At 39.4% G+C, this 16596-nt stretch overlaps 1 protein-coding gene across 4 annotated transcripts in view; it reads right to left on the reverse strand.

The window, feature by feature from the left end:
* Window positions 1-15675, reverse strand: part of TRAK1 (trafficking kinesin protein 1) — a 62931-nt gene extending 47256 nt beyond the window's left edge. For 2 of the 4 annotated variants that reach the window (XM_062496974.1, XM_062496964.1), the window contains exon 1: window positions 15571-15675. Coding sequence is in view for 2 of the 4 variants with exons in the window: in XM_062496954.1 (XP_062352938.1) it covers window positions 5712-5775 (64 nt within the window). In the remaining 2 variants the exon portion in view is untranslated. Of the gene's footprint in view, window positions 1-5711; window positions 5776-15570 lie in introns of those variants that run through there. The other 2 variants (XM_062496954.1, XM_062496945.1) reach the window with 1 other exon arrangement.
* Window positions 15676-16596: the final 921 nt, after the last annotated feature.

A 16596-nucleotide genomic window follows, 5' to 3' on the forward strand; every position in this document is an offset into this window, starting at 1 on the left:
TGAATACCTATTTGTCATTCAGTGACCATTTATCACATTTCAGTAATAACTAGAAAATGGAAATTGAGAGCAAAACCAAAGCAACAAGTCATACTAAAAGAATACAAGAAACAGCTTTTAAAGCCTAGGGACAGAAAAGTCCACGCTTGCCAAACATGCTGTGATTTTAATAATCCTGACAAGAGGTCAGCCACAGGTAATCATCTAGTTTATGAAGGACACACTGAAAGGAAGCATGCTGCTGTCCAAAACACATGACAATATAAGGAGAATAACTAAACATTCCCACAAACTGGCTTTTGAACTGTGACTAATACCAGCTCATGCCACACAGGAGGACTCTGACATTCAAAAGCTGAGAGAAAGTGTTGCAATTCCTACTTTGATATCACAATATGATAAATGCTGGAGCAAATTTACAATGGGTGGAGAAGGAATGTATGCCCCACCCTCACACTATCAACTAATTTTTCATGTATTCTGCATTACATCCCCTTAGCAGCGCAGAAACATTTACTTGTTAAAGATTATGAGCCCGGTTTCCAACAAACACCAAACAATAAGCAGCTATGGTTAAAAAAGGGAGGGAAAAAAAGCTACATTGTATTTCATTTTGAAAATACACATTCTAATCTGGAAAGATTCAAAAGAGATTAATATTTCTTGTAAATTTCCTTAAAGTCCCTGTATACTCAGATATACCAGAACGAAATTCTTTTTTTATGGGTTGCCACTGAGAAGTAAATTTATTGTATTTGCTGCAATTCTCACTCTGAATTAGAGGCTAAAGACCTTTACCTGCTGTCAGGAAGCTTGTTAAGGGGTTTGCAGTGCTCCAAGCATACTTGCAGTACAATGGCTGCACAGAGGTATAGAGTATATTCAGCAGCTCTGCCATGAAACAGGAAATAAAAAGCCAGGAGCTAGTTTGAAGAAGGGTGAGGCTGGACACAATACAAACAAACCCTCATATCCTGACTCATTATCTCCAAGGAACTCAAACACATTCAAATAATTTTAACTTTTCCTTATCAATAAAAATATCTAGCTTCTGCACAATTAACTGTTACTAACAATGCTGCATCTAGAACAAAGAGATTGTCTGTAAGCCAACAAGTCTAAAAACAGCAGATGAAATGGCAGCACTTGAATTTAAACATGCTGGCGAAGAAATGTGGGTGTTTTGGGGTGGGCTCTTCAGAGAGGGCGATAAAATTGGTTATTGAATGTGTGCTTTCTGTTAATATGTACAGGTTTTATGTTTCCCACTCTTTCAAAATCCCACACAAAATATCTTCTGTCACTCAACCAAATAGACAGCATCTTACTCTAGCAGAAAGGAAAAGAAATTGAATGAATGGGAAAACACTTATAAACTGGATACTTTGCAGTTGAACAGAATAAAAACAAAAAATATTTCTATGCTGCAATGTGTGCTGCCTTACGTGGCTTATGTGACTTGACAAAGAACAGAGTGTCAATGAAGGAGTCAAGAAAAAGAAGTGGCATGGCAAAAAGCAATAAAACAGGAAAATGGCATCAACAAGTATGTGAATACAAGCAAGGTTCAGCTATATTTATGTATAGAGATTAAGGACATGACAGCACAACGAGATCAACCTGAATGAGCATTTAACTGCATATCTGTGGGCAAGAGCTGTTTCAGAAACTCCATGCTAAAGGCCTTCATAAGATTCTCCCAGATTTCAGTAGCATACCCAGTGCCAGCATCCACTAAGATCCAGAGTAACACCAGGGTTACTCTGTCTGCAGGAATGGCCATGACATGGGCCAATATATGAGGGAGATGATAGGTCACCACACTAAGGTAAGTAAGGCAACAATAAGTAATCACTCCTAAGAGATCAAGCAGAACAAGCAATAACATTGTCTACTATTGTTACAAAGAAAGTTAGTGAGCTTGCTGATAATTGTATCAGTGGAGTGGAAAACAGAATAGAGGAGGGAAGCTCTAGACAATAACTGCAAACATAGCAGGTGGTAAAAACATTTCATAGTGAGTAGAAAGAAAATACAGGAAGGGATGCTGGAATAAGATGGAGTGGCTCAGGCAAACATAAAAGTAGTTAGAAAGTTCAGCATGTGTAACAAACCAAGCACACTGTGGGTCTGGCAGGGGAAAAAAGGGAAAGACACCATTTCCTCCACAAGTAATTGCAAAAATCCAGGGCCAATGAAAGGAGGAGGAAAGATCCAATTGCACAGTCACAAAGTCATCTGGAATTCTAGGCAACTGAACTCATGCATTGTTATAAACTGTTGAGGTAGAAATAAACAAGTAACAAAAGAAACCACAAGAAATTTGCTCTAAAGTCAGCCTGGATTTCTCTGGAAAGCATTGGTTATTTAGAAAAATATTGCACTAAGAGAGAGGCAGGGAACAAGCATATTCATATAAATTTCTATTATCTGATACATACTTATTTTTTTGTTTACTTGTTTGGTAGTTTGTGGAGATTTAGTATTTTTTTTTTCACCCAAGTTGAAGGCAAGATTTTTAAGAAAGTATTTTTTTTAATAAAAATACACATAGATGAATCCAAACTTTTATACTGTTATCTTTCATAAAAAGAGTAGAAAAGTTTCAGCTTTTCCTCTTTATCACTGGTTCTGTCCAAGTCTACTATGAAAATAGCTGCTTTCCTACTCAAGTACAGCTCTTTCCCTATTCCACCTACACAATATACTTTGTTTACACCAAGGTGACAAGTGTCACTCATATTATAAAATATTATACCTGAAAATGTATGTAAAAAACACAGTGTAGTAGTTATTTATAGAAGTTTCAATTTATTGCAATGTTACCTAACACCAGTGATGCAAATAGAATGTGACATTTTATTGTCTATTTTCATCTACTCCTACCAAAAATAAACTCTGTAAAGGACCTTACGCAAAAGAATTGATTAATTAATTATTCCAATCCTAGAAAGTCGTTGTCAAGACTTATTAATTGTAAATTTTGAGCATTTTTTCTTCTGCAAGATATTAAAAAAAACAGCACCACCAAATCCGAGTTGAAGACATCATTACTGCCAGTCAGTATAGAAATTCATTACTTCTGAGGTAAAAGTAAGTTGCTTCATTACCTATTAAGCTAAATAATAAATAGCATTAAAATCTTACATCCTGATATAACTTGACTGTTTTTTCTCTAAAGAACAAGAAAACATACGCTGTTAAAATAAGTATAAAGGAAACCAAATGAAGTCACATGTTTTAAATGGAAATCTCAGAGGCTCTGACAAAGAATATATGAACAATTTCATCAGAAAAATAATTCTGCAGGATATTACCTTGTGAAGATTCCTATTAGTTTTAATGTATTACCCAGTATTTTCCAATGTTGTATTTATCATGAAGGATGAACTGGGTGGGATTCATAACTGAATGCACACATACATCTGAGCTCTAGAGAGTCTATGCATGGCAGAGAGATTTACTCTCTAACTGTGCTTCAACTTGTCTTAAAATAGATATTCAAAACAGGTCAGGTGAGCCGCAACTGCCTATCTCACTATATTGAATGTAAAAAGTATCTCATGAAAATGACTCTGCTGTCAACAATCAGTTGGCAGAAAAACAAAAATCCAATCAGGAGACAGGCATCTCTTAATATGTCATCTGCTTCAGGTTTTTGGAAAAGCTGTATTTTCTACTATAATGATGCTTTTTGTCTGCTACCACAATTAGACTACCTTTCTCTGTCAAGGGTAAATGCCAACACTAGTTTAAACCCAAATGAACATTCCAGTATCTAAGACCAAAGACTGTGTCTTCCACTTCATCTCTCAAATCTTCCCCTCTCACATACACCTGAACTCAAAGAAGCAAGAGAAAGCTAAACTCCATAAATTCTATTAATCCTATGAGACTGCTGTTCACCTGAGAGGCCAAGACAGGACTGACAGCACTACCCTTCATCACACAAAAACTAATACTTTAATTAAAAAAGAATATTAATAAAAATGCATAAAACCATTATGCCGTACCTGCTGGAGACCTATTTCCTTATCAGACATGAAACCCTTCTTTCTCTTAGGAAAGAACTTCCCAAATACTTCAAGCAGACAGCCAGCACATACACAGCTGACTCTGCAAATCTTGGCTCGTGGAAGTAGTATTCTGGGCTCAGCACCCACAGGAAAACCTGTAAGCCCAGAATCCAACCAACCATTACTGCACACCTGAGGCCCTTATCCCACAAGGTGCTTAAATGTTTGCCCAACACCTGTTGCTTATTCCATTACCATGGAACTCCCACAGTTTCTCCAGTGCAGCATATAGCTTCAGACAAAATAGGTGAGCAGATCAGCTCTTAGCTCAGACATTCAGACACACCACCCTTCCACATGACACTTTGCCCAGACGGACACAGGGTCATAAAAATGAACAACTGAAAAAAAAATGCTACCTGTGGGAGCTTTAACCTAGAGAAAACCACAGCTTCTATTGACTGTACAACTGGTTTGTTTCTTAAGCTTCTAAAAGCAGGCCAACTCAGGCTGTTACATCATGCAGATTAATCAGATGCTACAGTACTTACTAGGGTTAAACCTAGACGATAAAGGTTACATAATGGATTCAATCCAACTTAAAGTGGTCAGATCTCTGAAATAAATATGCACCTCTCTGTCTCTGAACACCTGGACAGGAATAATCAATGAAACGTAAGAGTAGTATAACAAGCTTCTGAAACTGCATTCAGTTCTGAAATCCAGTTCTGAGAAACAAATGGAGGCACATAACACTCAAAAGACCATAAAAAAAACATTTAAATTTTGTCACCCTTATCCTTATGCTTCACATCACCTCTGGTATCATTATCAGAGCACTACCATAGAAATATCTTTATGTTTTTCATATGTACTTTATTCTCTGAGCCTACACTCCTTCCTGCTTTCTGTGCTTTGCTTCACTGTGATCTTGGACTTGACTTGTTTAAAGCTCTCCAACCAGAATAAAATCCATATAAAACTTCTGCATTCCCAAAGGCTGCATTTTGCTTCAGAGTGCCATCAATAAGGGATCTTGATCTTTTCTTGCTGCAGAGTTTTAGCAATGCCTTACCCTTTCTTGTGTGCCTTCTATCAGAAGCTTCATGAAAACATTCAGTGTTCTGATACAGAAATAATCACCCTAGCAAACATTACATAAAAATTGCAAACGGCACAAAATATAATGCTTGCCAGAGTTTGTAATTCTTCCAATTCAAAAAGTTAACCTGCTCACTTTTAAGAATCTACATTTTTAATGTCTCACAGACAAATAACCAGAGAGGAAAAATATCCTGCCTACTAATACATCAAATATATACATATTACATGATATTGGTAATGCAGAAAAAACACAGACTTGAAACTTGAACCAATAATCAATCTTACCATCAGTATATTTAAATTCACCTCGATTATTATAGATAGCTTTTTGAACATTCTTTCCCTTGCCTAAAGACAGCTCATACAGAGTGTATGCTGCTCTGCCACTCCCTTCAGAGAGGAAAAAGCCGTACAGCAGTCTCTTGCAGCACATTTACAAGAGATGCTGAGGTGCAAAAGAGGTGCAGGCATCTCTGCTACACCCAGGTGTTGCCTTTTTCTGGGTATTTCCTTTTTAAAACCACTGTACAATGATGCTCCGGTCTTACAAGCTCCAAATTCTGCAACAAGAGACTAGAAAGAAATATTTACCATCCGTGCATTCTTCATAATACCAGTCCAGTTCATAATAATCTGCTTCAATAAATTTCTGCATAGTCAGTATCCTTCAGTGACATACAGGAGATTTCACTTCGCTGCTAAGGTCAAGTGAAATGCAGCCATGCCTTCCTGCCTTTGCAAAATGCCATAGCACAAGACAGCTCACAGGAAGCTGAACATGAGCTGCACATCTTCACGGAGGCCGCAACTAAAATAAAAGGAGGGTGTGGAGGGTGTATTTGGAAGAAAAAAAAATAGAAAAAGGATGCAGAAAGGAAGCAGATGCCCTGGGCGGCTCCTCTAATAAAGAAGCTCTGCACAGGAGCCTTGGATGGGTGTTAACGAAATCCTCCTATCAAAAGGCTGATGCGCTGACGTTGGGGACACACACCACCGCCCGCCCGGCTGGTTCTAACTCACTCCTTTCCTCCCCGGCCTCCACATCTCTTTCAGGCTAATGTGTTGCCATGGAGATGAGCTGGCTCCAAAAGCGATGCAGAGATGAAGAAAATGCATTTTGCTGTTTCTAGCTTTACAGGCTGGGAGTCCTCCATACTGGAAACAAAAATCGTTGCTAAGAAAGATGATACAGCTGATTGCTACTGCTCACAGAACAACAGCATCATACTGTTGCAATTCACTGGGGACATGTGGTACATTAATAATGAAAATCTAGTCCATTACTACTCTCATCCACACAGCTTGATAAAAGCCTGCCTTCCCCCTGGAAAATTAAACTATGTTACTGCTTTATTACACTATTCTGGTCTGAAATAACAGAACCCTTTCTGCGTCCTGCTGTTGAGATTTGCCAAATGAAAAAAATAAAGAATCAGCAAGAACAGCAATAAAGGACAATAAAGGACAGCGATACATTTCTCCTAGCATAAAAAAAAATGTCTCCATTAACCACTTTCCCTTTCTTTTTTTCCCTAAGGATCTAAGTTTCATAGCTGAAGACAAGAGCTTAGGACAAATTTTCACTACTCTATTCCTAAAAATTCTGAAGGTCATCATCCAGAATACCTTAATGTTTGTGTTCAGTGTTTTGGAAACGGAAGAAAATACTTTTGCAACCCCCAATAAAATTGTGTATAAGCTATTACAAGAGAACTTTCTGAGGAACAGATGGCATTAAATCATCAAACAAAGCAATTCAAAAAGCATGTCTGAATATGCGCAGGTACAGATATCAAGTGGACTGACATCCATTTTGTTCATAAAAAGCACATAGTCTTCACCCATTTCACCCCTTCTTTTAGGAAACGCTATTTCTTTGCAAGTGCACTAGAAGCACTGGGATAGATTAAGTTGTGACTTAATCCATCCTAGTAGATTAAGGTAGGAGGCCATATTGGGTCTGACCAGGGAAGTCTGGTGTCTGTCTAGCCAATGATTCCATCTACAAGAATAGCCATGAGCAGGCAACAAAGAACTGTCCAACATTTCCCACAACTGTCCTCCCAATCTCAAATTTCTTCATCTTCAGAGACAGCCTAAGACAGATACAGCAACTACTTTTAGCAATTCTTGAATAACTTATCTTCTCTGTTCTTGAGCCCAGATACATTTTTAGTATCTCCAGCATTCTCTTGCAAGGAGTTCCACATATCTACTGCTCACAATATACAAAGCCCTCACCTTTTGCTTTGCAACTCACATTTATTAACCTAATTTGATGCTTCCAGCTCTGGAAATCAGAATGTTCAGTCCATCTCTCGTTTTCAATCACTCATGATTTTGCAGATAACTATTAAGCTCACCCTCACTCATGTCTCTTCTAGGTTGTTATCACTTATTCTACTCCCCAACTGGTACCACTTTGCTTTACTAGAAGTAGGTAAGGCACAGTCAATCTATGCAGAAGAAAATGCTTTGGCTTCTTGATGGCATCAGCATTTCAGCTTTACTGGTACAAGAAATTATCACTGCAGTAGCTTTGAGTCTTGCAGAGTTTCAGTTATGCACACCCACAAGGAAAAAACTATACATGCTATTAAATGCAATTAAAGCTACACTGTTAAAAGACTGCCAGAGAAAAATAAAGGCTCCTATGGCAACATCAACTCAATTGCTCTGCATATAAGCTATTTGTTCCACTTGTATTATTTTTGTCCAACAGGTAATTTCAGTCTGGTAACATTATTAAATAAGCATTTAAAATAGAAAGAATTAACAGTGGCTACCACTTTAAATTGCTACAGGGACAATCCCTTTTTTTTCTCTTTTTTTGCTGACATTTTAAACAAAGAAAATCTTCAACATGCTAAAATTTTCTTCTCACCGTCCTTCCCATGGCACACACACTCCCTTTCAACGAGATAGGATAAAAATAGTTCAAGGTAGGGGCTTAGGGCTTTTTTGTTTGTTTTATGGATTTTTTTTTTAAATACATCTGATTGTAAGCATACCAGTGTAATTCAGACAGGCATTACTTTTCTGCGGAGAAAATCACTTGTGTGGCCAAATGATTTGAGAACTCCTCAAGAGACTTGGAAATACGGAATAAGTGTATTATGTTCCCAGCGTGAAGACAGAATACTATATATCCAGGTATCCACTCACCAGCATCTCTTCAATTACACGAGGAATTGTACTCTGTAAAGCTGGAACAGCTGTCAAGTTGAATGGGAATTTGTGACCAAGCTGACAAAGGAGCTGCCCACTTGCAGGACCTACTTCCAACCTTTGCAGCCCTACTTTTCCTTTCTACAGGGGTGTATCAGATTCATTTTATAGCAAATTTATCAGAATAGTACATTTCTCAAGCAGACTGATTTTACAAACTTTGAATCTCTGCGTAGTCCAATCTCCATGTTGCAATGCTACATTTGGTTGGGGTATTACTGTGCTACTTCCCTAAAAGTTCATATACAATGGGGCTAAAAAAAAATTAGGGTAATAGGTCTCCAACTATAAAGAAGCTGCATTTTCCTATTCCAAACCAAAACAGTTATTCACATTTGTTCTGCATTCTCTTTCAGCTGCTAAACTGTGTTCTAACTAAACAAACCCCTCTCCTTTTATCCGCTCTCCACAGGGCAAATCACACAGATTGATTAAGAATTCTAGCAGCCAACTTTGAACAGCTAGACTAAGCATTCCTTAAGTTTGTGGTTACAAAGGGGTTTCACGAGTCAGAAGAGATGGCTTGAAAAGTTCATGAACTCTCTCTCCTTCCTTTTTGCTGAAATAAATCTATACCGTAGGTCAACGTTAAACTGATGTTCCTAAATTACCCAGGTTATAAAAACCACACAAACCCTTACCTTTGTTTTGATGTCTAGAGGAGCTGGAACAGAGGCTAGACAGAGTTAAGGGGAATAAAATGGATATTTATTGAGAGGCCTTCAAAGGCCACACCTTGGCAGTACCAGGCATGGCCCCTGCCCAGATGGCTCCAAGATGGAAGCAAAAGAAGGCTTGGCCATGAGAGCTCACATTTTTATAGGTTTTAGTCATTTACATGCAGGAGTCAACTGCCCAATTAATAACCTCAAATCATGAAGTTTCATCCTCCTTGCTTGCTTACCCGCCCTCCTCTTTTCATGTTGTTTATGCTTAGGGCCTGAAGTTTGAAGAAACTGTCCCTGAGTCCTCTGCTGGAATAGGACTGTTTTGTCATCACCACCCAAGCACAACAGAAAATCACACCCAAGCAAAGCAGAAAAACTTAAAACTTAAGGCATCAATTTGAAGAGAATTTTTGACAAAGGTACTTTCACCTACCCCAGCAGCACACTCAAGACTGTAATGCATTATGCTGCTAGGGTGCAAAGCAGCAGCAAGTCATCCCTGCTGACAAATAATGTATTAAAAGGATGTTATTACATAGCATGTCACTATAAATCCTGTGTTTTCATGCTTAGTCATTCTCAGCTTTTTTCTCCATTCTGTAAGGATGCTTTTTGAAACTGAACACTGGAATTGGATGGAGTATTTCCATGGCAGCTGCAATGGATTACCTCCCATTTGATTACCTCTGGGTCACATTTCTTCTCTTGGCTCAGGATGGTTCAGATAATTAAAACACCATATCGCATCATCATTTTCTACCGTCACCAGTACAGTCACTACCACTCAGGATAAAGTTGCCCATCCCATTAATATTGTCTGGAGTTCTTTTTTATCAGAGCGGTAGCTGTACAGGCCACCACTATGCAATGCATATTGATCACAGTCAAGCATTGCCACAACACATACTTTGCAAGCTGACAAAGCAGGCATATTTAAAAGCCCAACTGATTTTCAAGGGTGGGCTGTCACACTTATTTCCACTTTTTTCTAAAACAATTTACTTAAGCGAAGAGTTACTGACATTTTTACCTTCTAAAAGAACACTGAATAGAAATCATCCTGTGACTACGCAGTTAGTAAGGACAAATAACTCTGCAACTTAGGACTGTGATTTCTTCCAGTGTAGTATTTTACTTAACAAGAAGTCTTGCTTTACCTGGAAAGAGTAGAACCCAGAGTAAAATCTAGAGCACTAAGGGCATTTTTACCAGCAGCTTTCAGAACACGTATTTAGAAAAATAGGTGCTTCAGATTTGACTGACTCTTCTTTATCAAACTGGGATGACTATCTAGAGCTTCAAAAGAGTACAAGTGTTTCCTACAGGTGGGACAGAGCTCGTGGCTTCACACCCTAAGGGCACACTGACCTCACCTGATACAAGGAAAAGACTCCTCTAATGCAGAAGAGGGTCCAACTGTTCTCCCACTGGAACAAAATTATTTACCGTATGACATGGGGCAGTCAGATGAAATTAAAGTACTTAATGACAAAAAGCTATTTTCCATGTGATAGGATTATTTCTCCCTTCCCCCAGATAATTACTGGAGAGCACTAGTTTTGCATTTGTATAAAATCAAAATTGATGTCTTTGGAAACCTTCCTGCAAAACCAGCAGTGTAGTTTAATTAAGGTATCACTGAGCACACTTAAAACACTGTAAATAAGATCATGATAGCAAAAGCCAGACATTTAAGAGAATATACCCCTATCTAGAATTAAGAAAATCAAGAATAAAGCTTTAAAGAAAAATTTTGCAAACTGTTCACCAGCTAGAAATAATATACATTACAGTCTCCTTTTTTTTGTTGTTGTATTTTTTATGGATACTGCAAAAACATTTGTAAAAAGAAGCTGAGCTTAATACATGCTCGACTGGCTAGACAGAAATATTACAGCTGCATGGTTATGACCTATTTTTCTAACAAGGCAAAAAACCCACTGAGAGACATGATTGCAGCTTCCTGGGAGAGAAAAGGAATGCATTACACTGAAGGAATATATAAGGGAGCCCAGAACGGGACCAAGCACTCCAGGCATGGCCTCACCAGCATTGAGTATGACTCCATCAGACTGCTGGCACCACTCTTCCTAGTATAGCTCAGGATACCATTAGTCTGCTTTTCAGCAGAGTCTTGCTTCTGGCTCATGTCCACCTTTCCTGTCCACCATGATACCCCAGGTCCTTTTCTGCAAGGCTACATTCCAACAGCTGAACCCCAGCATCTCTTGGTGTGCAGGGGGTTGTTCCTCCCAGCTGCAGGACTTTGCACTTCCCTCTGCTGTATAGCACGAGGCTGCTCTTGACCCATGGCTGCAGCCTGTCAAGGTCCCTCTGAATGGGAGCACAACCCTTTGGTGTCTCAGCCATTCCTCGATCCTGCTTATGTCTCACCCTCCCTGATGCTGCACAGCCTGTTGACTTCCTCTTAACTTCTCCACCTGGTGACCACCTTTCCATAGCAGCACACCTCTTACATAAAAGGAGGCCATCTCTACCTCAGGATAGTGAGCAGCTCTGGGCACTTTCAGCAAACTGACCCTTGCAGGGCTGCCTTCCCAATCTGAAGTTCTGTCTGGGCAAGTCTCTGCTCTGAGGGACAGGTACTCCAAAACCTGGACAACATACCCTATGGCACACTGCCACCACATCTGAAGACTTAGGTTATTCTGAACTCCTATCTGAGGATCCCTTCTTTGCACTGTTCCAGATAAATTAATGCATCTATTGGCTGTGTCTGACCATCTCTAATGAGCAGCAGCTCCAAAGAAGTCTAAAGACATCCTTGGATCAAGAGCAGCTGACAGCTCCTCAGAGCCACTACGACTTCCTGAGGCACACAGTCCTGTGGCTCACCTTACCTTTACCTTACACACAGCAGCAGGCACCCTCAGTTTCTCAAGAGAGTTCCCAGATGGGGCCTGTCTCCCCAAGCTGCCAAGGAAAAACCCAGACTGCTGTGTCTGCTCACTGCCTCTGGTAGGTGTGCTCACAGAGAGCTGTGTTCTAGGCCTGGATCTCACACAGACCTCCCCACAGCCCCCAGCTAAAAGTGAGCTTGACTGCCCCTAATCTGGGAGCAAGGAGATGTATGCAATTTTGCTGTATCATACTTTCATTTAGGTTTACTTAAAAGACACTGTGCCTCAACAGTTTAATGAGACTGGTCAAATGACACTGCATTTATTTGATTATGCTTTAGGATAACATCAGTTATTTTATTAATTTGGCAAAAACTGGCTCAGCCTTCCATCTGAAGGAAAAAATAACAGAGATGTGCTTTGGAGTTCCAGAATGCAAAAGAACAGTTGTAGGCCTAATACTATTCATTTCCTCCCAATTGCTTTCTTACCTAATGACAAACTAAATTTTAAGAACTAATTCTCTACATCACCTATCCTATGTTATAGCTTAAATCTCCACAAAAAGCAGTGAACTAGTTAAAATGCTTGGATATTTGACTGTTCATTTTTCTACCAGTATCTTCAAAAATTACTTAGAAAGGAGAACACTTATGTCTATCCTCTTGCGTTATGTGGCCCAGAAGATTCTGACCGATTCAGAGCCTTTGTGGTTGTGAATTGGACTGAGGATCTCAAAAGAGCCACAGGAAGGCAGAAAAATCTGCTCTAACAAGCCACAGCAGTATGCCTAAGGGTCATGCTGATCCTTCTGCTACAGGGATCAACACAGCAGGAAACTCATCACATTTCCACCAACAGTTTATAAACCACCATCAATCTCAACATGGAAACAACAGCAAGGAAATTTTCGTAAGTCATTGAAACATCAAACTTTCAAAGAGACAAGCTACAGTATTTGCTCACACCCTCATCAAGGTTTTTCAAACAAATTAAACAGGTAAAAGAGGAGTAGCTGAATTGCAGCACTGAAAATTGTGCAAGCAGTCACACCTTGGAACACTCTCCAAAGTGGTGGTGGCGTAATTCACAGTGGTGGCAACATAATTCACAGAACCTTTCTGCCAACTTACTTAAAATAGTATCTTTACTTTCATAGCTCATTGTGCCATAAACCAATGTTTGCAATCAATGCAATAATTTTGAAACATAAAAAATAATTATGTTCCTGCACTCTTATGTATAGAGTCTGTGACTTGTTCACAGTAACCGAACAAAGGTATAAAGTCAGAGATCTCAGTTTCCAGGGTCAGTCTAAGGCTAGACCCAAATTTGCTTAAACTTCCTGAACTACTATCTATACACAAGTGTCTGCCTGTAGGCAATAAGAAATAAATGTTTCTTTATCCAAGATCTCTTGGCTTGCTTCCTTCTTTTTTAAGCAGTTATTTCCCAATAAAAGCAGAAAATACACACTATGGCAGGAATTACACTCAAGTTTTTTTTTCATTCAAGCCAGTTGATTGGAAGAAATTTACAACCCACAGCAACACGGTAAAGTTGCAGTCATTATACTTGTAAGCTACAGGCTAGATAAATTGTTAAGTACTCACAGTTTCAGGCAGCTATGCTATCCAATTTCTCTGTTATTTGCAGCTTCATTTTCAGAGAATAATAGAAGGGCTTGTGTTGGAAGGAACCTTTATGAAGTCACCTAAGAAGTCACCTGCCTTAGGCAGGGAACCTTCAACTAGACTGGGTTGCTCAATGCCTCATTCAACCTCACCTTGATAATTTTTAGGAATGGGACATCCACAACTTCTTTGGGCAAGCTGTTCCAGTGCCTCACCACCTCAACAGTAAAGAACTTCTTCTATATAATTGACCTAAAATGACCCTCTATAATTAAAAATCATTATCCCTTGTCCTATCTCTACAGGATCTGCTGTAAAGTCCCTCTCTTTCTTTCCTGTATCCCCTTTTAGGTAGTGAAAGGTGCTCTGAAGTCTCCCCAAAGCCTCTTCTCCAGACTGAAAAACTCCAACTCTGTTGGCCTGTCTTCACAGCAGAGTTGCTCCAGCCCTCTGATCATCTTCATGTCCCTCTGAACTTGCTCCAACAGGCCCAAACCCTTCCTATATTGGAGGCCCCAGAGATGAACACATAGTCCAGGTGGCAGTCTCACAAGGACAGAGTAGGTGGTGAGAATCACCTCCCTGATGACTATGTTTCTTTGGATGCAGCCCAGGATACATTTGGCTTTCTTGGCTACAAGTGCACACTTCTGGATTAGGTTGAGCTGTCAACCAACACCCCCAAGCCCTTTACCTCAGGGTTGCTCTCAATTCATCTTCCACACTGGCTGTATTTTGCATCCATCCCCAGCAGTCACACACCTACCATGATCTCAGCTGGTAGAGGAAGGACACTGCCATGGGGATTTTTTAAAATTCCTTGTACCACTAGCAAAACATTTTTCCCCACAGTTATTGCAACAGTCCACCCACACAGACAATTTTGTTTGTGAGACAGGTCTAATCAGGTTACTAAAGACCTTGAAAACCTTACATTTCAAAGTATTTATTTAAGCCAGCTTCTGCTGTCATTGTAACAGCACTAATGGGTTGCTACAAAACCAGGGATAGTACACGTTATTCCACAGATCAGCTTCAGCTTATCTCTCCAATCTTCCCCTTTTTGTGTGATTGGGGGTAGGTGGAGAGCATATGTAAGTTATTTACTAAAATACTTCATGCCCTTAATTGAAGCATGAACATCAGAAATCCAGCTCTTCATATTACTGATGCTTTTGTTTCTGTGCTCCTTACAAAGTGATTGTTCAGTGCTTCAAAATGCAATGAAGTCATCCTTGCACAGGGTTGTGCTGAGCCCTGTAATTCATCTCTTCTGATGCTCTACAGTGCCTCAGTAAGTCTACCTAAATCTACCTACTACTATATCCCATATAGATCCACTGCCATTGCCTTAGCATAGCAGTCACTGAGATGAATCACAGTCTTCTCTGACTGCACACCTAAGTCAATACCCACAGTAGAATACACCAGAGAGACATGAAACCATTCACCATGATAAAGTACCTACAGGCTCTAACAAAGGAATGAATAACCACAAAGGTCACAACTCTACTCGTGTTCCCTCTAGGCACAAATAATTTTTTGTTTGATAGTATGAACAGGAACAGAAGTAAGAATGAAGAGACAAACCACCTCAACCAAATAAGAGTTTGGTTCTTCACAAGGCTTTTCTAAAAGCTTAAGCTGCAGCAAAATGATTTAATGTCATTCTGTGATGCTGGCACATAGTACCACCAAACAACAGTGCAATGTGTCAGAGAAGATATTCAAAAAAGTGGATATGGAAAGAGGTCTATGCTTTCTAAGCTTAGAAATTTCAGTCTGAGAGAGATCACAAGCAAAAAGAAGTATTTCAGTTTCTCCAGTATTTGACAATGTGGAAAGGTGCATGCACAAATCACAAATGCAAAGGCTGGTCTTGATTAAATGTTCCCTTTGTTTTCTATCTACCACCATCTTGTAGACCAAAGCAGTAAATCACAAACAGTTCTCTTGCTCTCCACAGCTTTCAAAGAATTGCACAGATACTTCAAAGAAGGTAACAAAAATAGCACTATTTTATTTGCTTCTCAGTACAGTTTCTGAATTTTTGACTTACGGAAGTATTTCAAGGTCTCTTCTATTTGCTCAGTTGTTAAGTCAATATTTGCATCAGGGGAAATGAGAGGTGTGTGAAGCCAGTCGTCGTGGTCATAACCGTAGATTGTATCTGCTCTTAGCTTATAATGAGGCAGCTGCTCTTCTAGGAGACTGATGATTTCAACTTCAGGAAGATTAGTACTATTGCACACATCTGTTAAGGGAAAGGGAACAAACTCTGTTAGTTACCTTGAGTACTATACACAGAAGCTTTCAAAGACTTCAGTTTGCTTTGATATCAACAAGATTTTGCTGCACGCAAAGAACAGCTCAATACAAATAAGTTTAGAAGATATTCCTGACACAAATTATCCCAAAATATCATATTTGCTAGTTAATACACGGGCATGCTCTCTTAGTGACAAAAAGCCTGACCTCTAGAAGCAGGGATATTTATTGAAGAGTAAGTGGGCTAGGGTGGGGAATAGAGAGCCAATTACAACCAGAGTATGAAGAAAGGATTAGTGCACAGAGGAATGTGCATTTTTTATGTTCTATTTCACAGATAACTTTTAGCTTGCAAGCCTTACGTATCCCGTTAAATTGGTCTTGGACTATAATTTAGTACCACTGCATTATTTTGCCTTTGTTGCTGGCAGATTTTTCTCAAGGAATCCAGGACTGCAATAGCAAACAGTGTCACAGTTGACACCTAAGACACACTGGTAGAGATGATTACAGGAACTTCCAGGGCACCTTTTGACACTAACTTGACTTGCATTCTCTGCTGTGGCCCCTCATGCTCACAAATATACCAAGTTTGCACACAGTTCTAAAAATGGACACCGACAGCCAACAACAACTGCAAAAATGTTGCAAATCAAATCAGAGCATTAAATTCAGGTCGAGGTAGCTGAGAATTCTTAACACAAAAAAACAACCCAATTCAAGGTAGGAATTTTTTTATCATGAAGATGGTCAAACAGGGGCACAGACCTGCTTTTAGTATAAGTCAGAACAGATTGTCTCCTGAGATATTTTCTAA

The sequence above is a fragment of the Cinclus cinclus genome, chromosome 1, assembly GCF_963662255.1.
Source record: "Cinclus cinclus chromosome 1, bCinCin1.1, whole genome shotgun sequence".
Classification (NCBI taxonomy): Eukaryota; Metazoa; Chordata; class Aves; order Passeriformes; family Cinclidae; genus Cinclus; species Cinclus cinclus.